Here is a 12503-nt window from a genome sequence, read left to right as displayed (position 1 = left end):
GTTTGCTGTCATCTAGGTCTAGGTTACTTAGAAATAAATAATGTTGCTGGAGAGAGCTCTACATGGGCTTAGAACCCTCCCAACCACTGGCTTTCAACTCTTAACTTCTTGCCTATGATTAGCAAAGAATTGCAAAAACAGCATAAATTATGAGGTATTTATTAAGGGAGAATTGAGGTAAGAATAAACAAAGCATAAAAGCTCCCAAGCCAAGAGGAGTCCCCTAGTTCCTAGCCAGGTTGGGAAAGATGGGAGGTTTGTATCTGGCCTTTATTTTTTTATCAGTTAGGCATACAATCAGGATGAGCCTCACTGTCAAGTTCAAGTGTGTATGATGGACTTCAACTGGTTGATGGGCCCAAGAGGAACACTGAGTCAGGAAGGGCCCACCCATGGGTGCAAGCCAGGGAAAATTTCAAGAACCAGGAAGAACTACAAAGCTGTTCCTTATCTCCATCTTGTATCAAACTCAACTGGACTGGAGTTATAGTCTCCAGGGCAGGGTGGCATCCAAGTTCTTTTGGGCCTGTGACCCTAACTGACTACCTATAGAAAAAAATACCTTGTTCCTAATCTGTATGGCTAATTTTATGACATTTTTGTCAGTTATTTCCTCATATTTAGCATCTTTCCAGTTTTTATACCCCACCCTCAATAAAATGCCCATTCCTGACTCCCCATTTACTGCATGATTGTTATATAGTGCAGAAGAGCACTTCCTGCCTGCAATGCTCTTTGGAACAAAGTCCTCCTGTGGCTATTCAGTCAAATAATCATCTAAATGAGTGTGATCAATGAATTAATTAATGAATTCCTCTGCCCAATGACTTGAACTTTCTAAAATATTTTATTTTAACATTGTCTCATAAGTGATATAAGATGAACTCAAGGAAGGAGAGTTGCATTACCTCAGTAATCCTAGCATCTAAAAATAACGCATATTCTACAATAGATTACAGCAGATGGTTTCCAATAATAACCAACTTTCTCTTTTCTCACCTTTCATAATAAGAAACAATCTTTAATTATTTCTGTGATCAATACAGGAAAAATGATATCAAACAAAGAGCACAATTAGGGTATCTTACAGACTAACTGTTGACTTCCAGAGGTAAAAAAATAGATGATAATAAAGGCATGTTTCACATATTAAAACAGGCTACTTAGAGGGTTGAGATATTGTAGAAACAATCAAGGAAAAAACTTAAATCTTAACACCTTGCTATGTTAGGAAAGTATATTTAAATGGTCACATTTTAAATCATTGGGATTTTGGTGACCCCAGTTTTACCATGTGCTCACTGGTGGTATAATATATATCTACATGCTTTTTACTTCTTAGATGACTGATTAATTTGTTGATTAACTTTCAGTAGCTTTAAATAATGAACACTGATTATCTCACAGTGTCTGTGACTCAGGAACTAGATACAGCTTCACTATGTACTTCTGGTTCACAGGTTCTTGCAAAGTTGTAAGCAGTGTCCACCAGACCTACTTAAGAGAGAAATTAATTTTAAAAGAGAAATAATGGCCAGGAAACTAATTAGTACACATTTAAGAACTACAGTCATGAAACAGTGATGATGTTCCTCAATGAGCAAATGTGATCTCACTTATAAAATTGAAAATATTAATAATATTTTAAACTGATTTTCATTACACAGTTGATTCTGAATAAACAATACTTGTGAAAAAGTAGAGGCATAGATTTCCTAAATTAATGAGTATCCAATATTAACTTGGCTTGAGTATGCCTTATGAACTTAGTACTCCTCTTTAACACACCCCTCAAACTTCTGGTCAATAACCTCTAAGTCCCATGGAGTCATGAGTTAAGGGACAAATGGTCAGCCTTATGAATTGGGTGACCATTCCTGGACTCATGCTGGCAGAAGGCATGATCTTAGCCTCTTTGGTCTTAGCCTGCTCCCTACTCCCAGTATACTTTCCCTGGTCCTCTGATCACCAAGATCTTTCCCACTTCTCACGTTTTCACTGGCTATTCTTTCTTCCACATTTCCATTTTTATCTGTTTGGTCTTTTATCATCCCTTGTGTTTTATTTCTTCCTCAGGTTTCCCAGAGTTCCTTCTATACTAGTCTTTTCCTTGAGGCCATTTAACATAGTTTACAATTATATATTTATTTGTGTTATCTGATTAAGATCTGTCTCCTCACTTCCCAAGGCAAGAATCTATATCTGTTTGAACCATAAAGACTTCACTTTCATCTAGCACCACCTGACACTGGATACCTAATAACCAGTCTCCACCCTTCACACCACTTACCTGGCATTGGCTCACACTGCAGATAATTACAAAGAAGCAGCTGTGGATAGCTATGAGTAAGAAAGATTCTAAAAACTAAGTTGTCTAACAGGACTGCATAAAAATTCAAATAGTGATAACTCACAATTTTATTTCAATTTGTGAAAAATCTAGGTTCCTGGAATATTACTGTCCACTGAAATTATTGCTCTGCCATGATGTGAACATTTGAGTCCTTTCTGAAATTGATGTTGAAATTTAATTTCCAATGCAGTTGTGCTGAGGTGGTGCTTTTAGGAATTGATTGATCATGACAGTTCCTTTCTTGTGAATGGGATTAAGGCTCTTAAGTTAAAAAAAAAATAAAAGGTAGGGGGAGTTGCTGGGGAAATAGTTTAATCAGAAAAGTGTTTCCTTGAAAGTATGAAGATCTGAATTTGGTTCCCAGAACTCACATTTTAAAAGAGGCAAACATTGCCTGAAGGCACTTAAAATCCCAGCACTGGGATGGTGGGGGGCAGAGATAGGCAGTGCCAGGGCTTTCTGGCCAGTCTACCTATGCAAATTCCACACCAGTGAAAGACCATGTCTTGAAGAAAAAAGATGCACAGCTGCTGAAGAACAACACTGAAGTTGTCTTCTGAAGTTGACTTTCACACGCATGTACACACATGCACACATGCACCTCCAAATTCACATGCACCTGCACACATAAATATGCACACATATGCATGCACACACAGACATGTGCACACGAAGGCATCGCACAGCATTCCATCTTTTCACTTTCTCCTTCTTTCCACCATGGAAAGATACACACTTCTAAAGATGCCATCTTGGAAACAGACCAGGCACCAAACTTGATTCCACCTCGATCCTAGGCATCCCAGCTCCAAAACTGTGAGAAATACAATCTTATTATTTATGTTAATCAGTCTCTTACTTTGTTACAACAGTACAAATAGATGAAGAAATACTCCTTCCATCATTCAATTCCTGCTAAACTTAACTTTATTCCTCTTTGGTCCATCTCAGAACCAGAAGGGGAAAATAAAACATTGGTTATAACATCTCCCTGAAGCTCAAAAACACAGATCAAGTATTTGAATACAATTATTGATTCTCACTCTCCTGTCTAGGAAAGTTACAAGGCTAACTTTTCAGAGGAAAGTAAAAGTGTTCCAAGTTTTATTTACTTACTTATCAGAATTGTCCTGGCCATTATTGCATTATTGTGACCTGATCACACAATATATAGACTTTTCATTTGAAGTTTTTGTAGAAATGCAAATGTGTGACTTTGTTACCAAAGCCAAACTACCTAAAAATCAATAGTATCCAGTTGTATCCCTCTTACATTTGAACCAAGTGTGTTTTGTGATTGTTTTAAGGTGGTTATTTGTCATCTACTTACTTATTCATAGAGCAAATAATTACTGGTGACTATCTGAATGCTAGACTTTGTCCTAGGATCAGGGGTATTTTCCTGTAGCCTAAGGAGTCTACTATCTTACAGAGGAATGTTAGAAATCATGTGTTACCAAGGGGACCTAATGATGTAATATTATCTTCTTCTTAGGGGCAAACAGACAAGGCAGAATGGTGAGACTATATTCCCATAGAGACCCAGTCCTGTGTCATAGATTCTTCCAAAAGAGTGCCTAGAAAATGATGTGAGCTCTTCTTCTTGGGAAGTTTTGCATGTGGTTATAACTGGTGTCAAAACTAAAAAAAAAAAAAAAAAAACCCTGAAAGCCAACAAATCCTTCACACAGTTTTCATAAACTCTGTACCTCAAACCCTTTGGGATTTTTATTGTTTTGGAGGTCCCACAGACTACCCCATGTTCATCGACATGCTAGAAGGATTCTTGAGACTCAGTATATGTTTGTAATCACAGCTAATATATGTTAAAGAAAAAGTATTTACAACAGGATGGGTGGGAAAAGAAGCCACAGGTAAACTCCAAATCAGTCCACATTGCAACTTCCAGTGCTCCCATGAGTGAACATGCTGAGTGTGCTCCTCTGCCTGCCAGTAAAAAAGTGCAGTATCTGTGTGTGCGTGTGTCTTCCCCTAATGACTGGTTCCACTATGATTATTCAGTATTCATCATGGTGCAAAACCACTACACTATCAATGGCAACCATACTTTCTACTTAGAATTTTGATCTTTTCCTAGGTTTTGCTATGTGACACAATACTCTCTAGTGATGCCATGCAGCCATGAGCCACAGTTCCCAGTGGGTCTCATGATCACCAATCATAGCAGATATCCAGTGCCCTACCACTTACTGTATTACTAATCCTTGATGTTCAATAGATTGGGAATAGTGAGTATTTTACTTAAAATATTTTTAACTTATAATGTATTTATTTGGATATAACTCCATCATAAATTGAAGAGCATCTGTACAAGCCAAGTATTTAAAACCAAGGGAAGCCCAGTAGATACTCAGCATCCAGGGTTTACACTGGGGCTGGTGACATGGGCACCCTTTACCTAGAAACAATCAACATTCCATAATACCAGATGATAGTGTGTCTTTCCTAGAAATTACATGGTTTTTACCACCCAGGCCCAGTGAATTACTCTTATCTCTCAGAAAATGGAGACAACATCCTAAAAGCCAAGTTCTCAGATGTAGGCCAAGGGTTAACTCTTTAATAAGCAAGCCCTTCTGGCTTGCCTCATACTTGCTACATTCTTTCCCATACACCATTTTTTAAGACTTCGGCCAGGATATGATGTTAAACCTTAATCCCAGCACTAGAGAGGTTGAGATAAGAGGATCACCATGAGTTCGAGGCCATCCTGAGACTACATGATGACTTCCAAGTCAACATGGCCTAGAGAAAGACCCTACCTTGAAAAACCAAAAAAAAAAAAAAAAAGTGTTCATCTTTCTGCATGTACATGTCTAAAGAAAATGTGCTTAGGCTTAAATATTAGGAATTATAGACACTAGAGTTATTAGTAATTATCATTTTTAGACAGATACTACTATACTAGCAATATGACTGCCAGTTTTACTAAGTACTAGAGATAATAATAATCTTATTGTCAATGATTAGCTATTGTGTTATTTCTGTATAATTCTCATATTAATAATGCATCAATAATAATTGACATTGTTAGAAAGATTTTGATACCTTGACATTCAAGAAGATTTTGTCTTTTTAAATTTTATTTATTTTTTTTTTTTTGTTCTCTCATCTTTTTAACAGGACAGACTCTATACAGCTTGAAGGGGTCAACCATGGATTTCAAACGTGTGAAGGAGTATTTTGCCTGGATCTACTATCAGTACCAAATTATTACCTGCTGTGCCGTCATGGAGCCTTGGGAGCAATCTATGTTTAATACTGTTTTACTCACCATTGTAGCTATGGTGGTATACACTGCTTATGTCTTCATCCCAATCCACATTCGCCTGGCTTGGGAGTTTTTCTCAAAAATATGTGGATATCACAGTACAATTTCTAACTGACTTCATTTGCATTCTATGAGATGGTACTCTGTTTATGTTGCTTACAACTTACTGACCTAGGTGACTTCTGTGTCGTCGTTCACTTACTGGCCTGACCAGCACTCTTCTATGCAGTCATATCCTGCCTGGGGTATGAAATAGGCGTCTTCCAGTTGCTTCTGTATATGCTGCCTTGGGCACAGAACATAGAAAAGACAAAGACTTTACCTTGCTTCCCATATTTGACTATCTCAAATCAATGGCTTTAAATTTCTTTTGAAATAGGATGCTTTCTTATGAAACTTCTCTGGAAATTGGTTCATAAGAGACTTACCAGAATCATATTTAAAATGCTTCCTTGATATCTATTCTGTACTAAAGGATATTTTACAAAACTTTCTTTTCTTCAAAGGCTACCATTTAAAGTATTCTATGCCTGTTTACTACAAAATCTATAAGTCTATAAAAATCTATTAAAAGATGTGAATAAATTACATAAGCCCTAAAGTCTTACTTTCTGGTAACAGTTATTACCTAAAATTATTTTGCTTCAGATGCAAAAGAATAAAGACAATTATTTTATTTCAGATATGGTTGTTTTAAATGCCTTTGAAGTTTGGCCTTATAACAGTTCAAAATCAACATTGATCTTACATAAACAAGTAAATGTTATAGTGCACAATAATTTTAAATGTAAGAAACAGAATATAATGAAAGTAAATTCAGATATTGTGACTTTTGATATTGCCCTGATCTGCATGATGCTGAAGGGAAAGAGAAAAGAAATTGATATATTTATGTCCTTTTGCTCAGTAGAGGTGGAGGGGGAAGGCATATATCAGGCTACAGGAAGAAAAGCTAATAAATAGGCTGGAAGTAATATTCTAGCAGCAGGAATTCAGCAGCACTAGTTAAATGCTTTGATATAGTGGCTCCTTTGTACAGGAGAAACAAGATTTATTAGATTTCCTTCAAAATGTTTATCTTAAAGGCAAAAATGTTTTAATTGTACTGCAGAACCACATGTGAATGCCAAAGACCAAGCCTTACAGCTTTTCTTTCCTTCCATGAATACAAGCATCAGTCATTCTGGAGGACAAAAGTGTAAATATCTTTTGAAAAGCATTTGCACCTTTGTTAGGAAAAACATTCTGAGGAGAAATCAAAGAAAAAATATTTGGCATGTCAATTAACTTGCATGCCCATTTAAAGAAAAAAAAAAGCAAGAAAACACAATTTAAAGTGAAACCAGGTCAGAATACATACTTACTGATTTTTGCAAAATATTAATTTTATAAATAAAATTATATCATTTGGATTTTTTCATATTGAATTATCTAGGTATATAGCAGTTATTTATACACCTGACCAGAAAAAGCTTATAGACGGAAAGGATTTATTTTGGCTTACAGATGTTAAAGGATGTTTCACGGTGGCTAGAGAAGCATGGCAGAGCAGACAACTGAGTGTCATGTCTTCTCACATCAGCTGGGAAGCAGCAGCAAGAGTGAGCTCACTACGTAGCTATGAATATACAGTGTTGTGTGGCTGATGAACCTCAGCCCACCCCCCCAGAGACATACCTCCTCCAGTAAGGCTCCACTTTCTGAAGGTTCTGCCAGCTAGAGAACAAACATAAAGCTTAATCGCAAACACTAGAGGCTTGTGAGGGGAGCATCTAATATTTAAAGTAGCACAATACAGTAAACTTATTTCTTACTAATTCAATATAGTGACCAATCTCAAAATGGTAGAATAAAGCTAACATTTACCAAGAATGTTATTTTTCTCATTGTTGTGTCAAAATACTTGACAAAGCAACTTGAGGACAGGAAGGTTTATTGTAGCTCACATTTTGGATGCAAAGTTATGTCAACAGAATGGCAGCTACTGGTCACATTATACCCACAGTCAGGAAGCAGAGAGACATGAATATTAGTGCTTGGCTCACTTTCTTTTTTATTCATTCTGGGATCCTACCCATGAGAAGGTGTTTCCCACATTCAGGATAGGACTTCATTTACTGACACACAGAAATGTGTTTCCATGATTATTCTAAATCCAAGTTGACAGTGAAGATTAACCATCACACCAAGAGACTCCTCAATGCTAGACACATGTTTTGCAGGCTGAAGTTAAAGGTTGAAGTAAGTTTCCCACTTATAGGAAAGGAGCCTGGAGCTTGGAAAAATTACATTTCTTTTTCAAGTTCAGTTAGATAATAGCAGCTTAACAGGAATGTCAGTACAAGTTAGGGTCACACTGGGTTACATGGAAGCCCATGGGAAAACAACATGAAGGATGACGGGATGGGGATCACCACTGTGTTAGGATCTTATCACATGAGAAAGGTGAGAGAACATGGAGAAACAGCTAAGTTTGGAAGTCCAGCTACTCTACCTGGGTTGTTCTGTTGACCCACTTTTATGCTTCCTGGGCTCTCTGGCCTTCTTTGAATAATTGCTTTCCATTTTAAATATATAATAGCGTATTCTCAGTTAAGCATGAACTTGGATCCACTTCCAGTTCACAGTGATTTAACATCTTATATATATATGGACCCCTGCTAAGTACTCTTCAAATTTACCCATGAAGATACTGTTTTAGCCTTCTCAAAATCCATGTCCTAAAAATAAGAGTGTTAAAATAAATATGAATAGACACAGTAGAACTTAATAAAGAGTTGTTGGAAAGCACTGCCCTGGGATGTCACATCAAAGGTAAGCATTATCTCTGAACAAAGATAATAAACATAGGGTCCAAAAAAGTATAATCAGAGTGGGTGTGGTGGCAAATGCCTTTAATTCCAGTACTTGGCAGGCCAAGGTAGGAGAATCGCTGTGAGTTCAAGGCAATCCTGAGAGACTACAGAATGTAGCCTGGGCTACAGCAAGACCCTGCCTCAAAAATCCAACCTCCCCCAAAATTATAATCAAACATAGTTTGGAAGAACACCTTCTAGGAGGGAAGAAAATAAAGGTGTGCCTGCCCAACCTGTTGATCTTCTAGACCTGCCAGAGATGCTCTTTATCTTGGCCACATTTGGCTTCTAAAACTTGGAAGTTTCAATAATGTGTACAGAACTTTAAAAAAAGAAAACCTAAGGTTCTGTGGTTCAAAAAACCTTACACTTATTACTTATTGAACTAGGAATCATAAATGTTCTTTTCTAGTATTGCTCAAAGCAAAAAAAAAATGTTTTAATCTACTTATATACCCAAGAATAAACACAAAATGCTAAGAAATCCAATAATCTTAATATAATATCACTTATCCATCATCATTATTTATGAAAACAATCACAAACCATATTTTCTACTTTTTTCATGAATATGTTTAGATCCTATACCTAATGTGTTTGGGAAGGTCAGGATATGTGTCATTTCTCTAAATGCTCAGCCCTTTGGTTGGTACAGCAAATGTTCACCCTAATGAACATTATGTAGCTCCTCACACCTATGCCTACTTGAAGGCAAGAAAGCTTGGCCTGTGTATTGGGCAACCTTGGCATGGATAGCTCCTAAATATGGACCACTAAAGTAACTTTCATTTGCTCATTTAGCAAATGTATCTTAAGTTAACCAATATCTGATGAAGAATGTACAACAAGCTGGGTAATAGGAATAAAGGTGTTGATTGTAAAATTTTCTTACCCTTGAACATATGAATTTTTAATTATTTATTTGTGGATCTGTTTGAGAGAGGGAAGTAGAAAGAGAGACAGAAAGAATGAACATATCAGGGCCTCCTACCACTGCAAACAAACTCCAGACACATGCACCACTTTGTGCAGCTGGCATTACATGGGTACTGAGAAATCAAACCCAGGCTGTGAGGCTTTGTAAGCAAGTACTTTAAACCACTGAGCTATCTATCCAGTCTTTAAATATTTTAAATTTAAAAAAAAATGAGAATTGGGGAAATAGCTTAGCAGGTAAGAATGTGTACTATGTAACCATGTGGACCAGAGACAGCCTGCTTGATCCCTAGCACCCATGTATAAAGCTGGGCATGGCTATGCATGCCTGTAATGTCCTAGTCCTGTGGGATGCAGGGACAAGAGTTTAAAGGAAACAAAGTGGAACAGTGACAGAGAAGGGCAATGACATTCTTCTTTTGCCTTTGTGTGTGCATGGGTGATGCATTAATTTCCATACATATGCATCCTATAAACACTATACAAACATACCACACATACTGTGTACACACACACACACACACACACACATAAAAAAGAGAACTATGGAAAACCCTACCATGTGCTATTTGTTGAACTTGATAAGGAAACAAAGACAAATGAAAGAGAAACAGAAGTTTTAAAATCCCTGAATTTTGTCAGGCATGGTGGCATATACCTCTAATCCCAGCACTAGGGAGGCAGAGGTACCGCCATAAGTTCAAAGCCAGCCTGGGACTACAGTGAGTATCAGGTCAGCCTGGGCTAGCGTGAGACCCACCTTGAAAAGCCAAACAAAAAGATGTCCCTGACTTTATGAATCATATGACCTAACAAGATAACCAAAACAAAATATTTAAGATACTTGGGGATTTTGATCATATCTTGCAGTGGTTTGAATGAACTTGCCCCTGCAGGTATTTTTAAAACTTGCTCCCCAGCTGGTGACAGTTTGGGAAGGCTCTGCAGCCTTTGGGAGGTGGAGCCTTGCTGGAGGAGGTGGGGCTGGCTTTGGATGTTTACAGCTAGATTCCTCAGACAACTTCCTACTTGCTGACATGTGATGATATACTTCCTGCTGTTGTCATGCTTTCCCCACCACTATGGAAACTTACCCTCAAAATTGTAAGTAGAAATAGCCCTTTCTCCCAGAAGTTCTTCTGCTTGGGTGTTTTGTCCTAGGAAGAAGGTATCACTACCAATCTCATGAAAGAAAACCAGAGGTCTGAGGAGGAAGTATCCTGTGGCGGAGGGCAGAGAACTATGGGTGAAGGGAACACATCTCTTGTGACATGGGAGTAAGATCCAAACTTTCTTACTGCTGGACTAAAAGCTAGGGTCCACTATGGAAGGCCACAGGAAACTCATACCCCCTAAAAACTGAATGGAGAGGGGCTGCGGGGATAGTTCAGTGGGTAAGAGTGCTTACTGAATAAGAATAGGGACCTATGTTTGAATCCCAGTACTCATAAAATTCTGGGCATAGTTACATAGTATGCCTGTAACCTCAGTGCTAAGTGGGCAGAGGGAGCAGTGGAAGGAGAGCAGACACCAAAGGATTGCTGGGGCTCCCTAGTCAGCTAAACTAACCAAAAAAGGCAGCCTCAGCTTCAGTAAGAGACTTGTCTCAGTAAAATAAGCAGAAAAGCAATAGAGAAGGACATCCCACGTCTTCTTCTGGCCTCTACACACATGTGCATGGGACACATGCATCTGCATACCACACAGACACACACAGACACACACACACACAACACTGGAAGTAGGGGAATAGACTGGACTGAAACATGAGTCAGGTTTTGTAGTCAAAAGCTGGCCTGAGATAGTAGCCTCAGTCAGGAAGAGAACAGTTTGGATACAGAAAGTCAGTCCAAAGGTTTTGCTGATGCAATAACCCCATTAAACACACACACACACACACACACACACACATACACACACACACACACAAAAAAAATACCATATAGCCCACTTGACAAATTGGCACATCTTGTAATCTAGCACTTAGGAGATGAAGGCAGGAGGACTGAGGATTTAAAGTTAACTGAAGATGCATAGAAAGACTCCTCATTAAAAATAATTTTAAAAAAATCAGGCTGGAGAGATGGCTTAGCAGTTAAAGCACTTGCCTGTGAAGCCTAAAGACCCATGTTCAACTCTCCAGATTCCACGTTAGCCAGATGTACAAAGGAGAGGCAAGCACAAGGCCACACATACCCACTGGGTGGTGCATGCATATGGAGTTCAATTTTTCTCCTGGCACACCAATTCATTCTCTCTCTCTCTCTCTCTTTCTTGCTCTCTCTAAAATAAAATAAAAAATGATAAGAAGAAAGATCTTCTGACCTGCCCAATGAGAAGTTCCTTTTCATTTTGGGAACTTTATTTCCAGAGCTGACTATAAAGAAAGGAGAGCATCTTCTTTAAGGACAAAGGGGGAAAAAAAAATCATACATTTTAACTGTTCTTGTTTTTAAACCTCCTGTGTAGCTCCTCAGATGTCCTTTTATGTCTGATTTTCTTTCATAAGCCAGAATAATTCTCTAGGCGCTTTGCATCAAAACTGACTATCCAAAAAAAAAAAAAAAATCAATAGTATGGTTGTTCCTGGGATTAAATTATTCTAACTCACATTCAAGAGGACAGGTTTGAGAGCTGGGATTCTCTTTGATTCATTCTTGAATTATGCAGATAATATTGAAAGTAAGAGCTCTGAGAAATTTCCTAGAGAGGGTCGGTGCACAGGGCTGCTTAACTTCTAATTTCAATTATTGCTTACAAGTTACAAGGAAATGGAAGACAGAAGGACTTCTAAAATAAAATTATCTAGCTTTATTTTAATGATAAAGGTTATATCTATAGCTATTTTGTGAGACTTTGTAAGCCATTTACAAATATCCCACTGACAATATTCACATTTCTATTAACTTCCACATGAAGTTTTAGTATTGCATGTCTGTTTCTCTAATATCAAGTCTTCACTGAAGTAGCACTTGAATCCAAATAGCTTACTGCAGGAGCATCTCCACAGACTGAAAAATAGAGAAGCCAAGCCACATGTAGCACCTACACAGACCCTACCTGGACC

The 12503-nt window shown here is 37.9% G+C and overlaps 1 protein-coding gene across 1 annotated transcript in view; it reads left to right on the top strand.

Annotated features, from left to right (window-relative positions):
- Positions 1-6167, top strand: part of Sptssb (serine palmitoyltransferase small subunit B) — a 37509-nt gene extending 31342 nt beyond the window's left edge. The window contains exon 3 of the mRNA XM_045130211.1: positions 5498-6167. Within this exon, the coding sequence (XP_044986146.1) occupies positions 5530-5760 (231 nt within the window). The 5' untranslated portion in view covers positions 5498-5529 and the 3' untranslated portion in view covers positions 5761-6167. The remainder of the gene's footprint in view (positions 1-5497) is intronic.
- The last annotated feature ends 6336 nt before the right edge of the window (positions 6168-12503 follow it).

The sequence above is a fragment of the Jaculus jaculus genome, chromosome 11 (assembly GCF_020740685.1).
Source record: "Jaculus jaculus isolate mJacJac1 chromosome 11, mJacJac1.mat.Y.cur, whole genome shotgun sequence".
NCBI classification, from domain to species: Eukaryota; Metazoa; Chordata; class Mammalia; order Rodentia; family Dipodidae; genus Jaculus; species Jaculus jaculus.
Note: the sequence above shows the minus strand (reverse complement) of the source record. Positions and strands in the feature narration are given on the sequence as shown.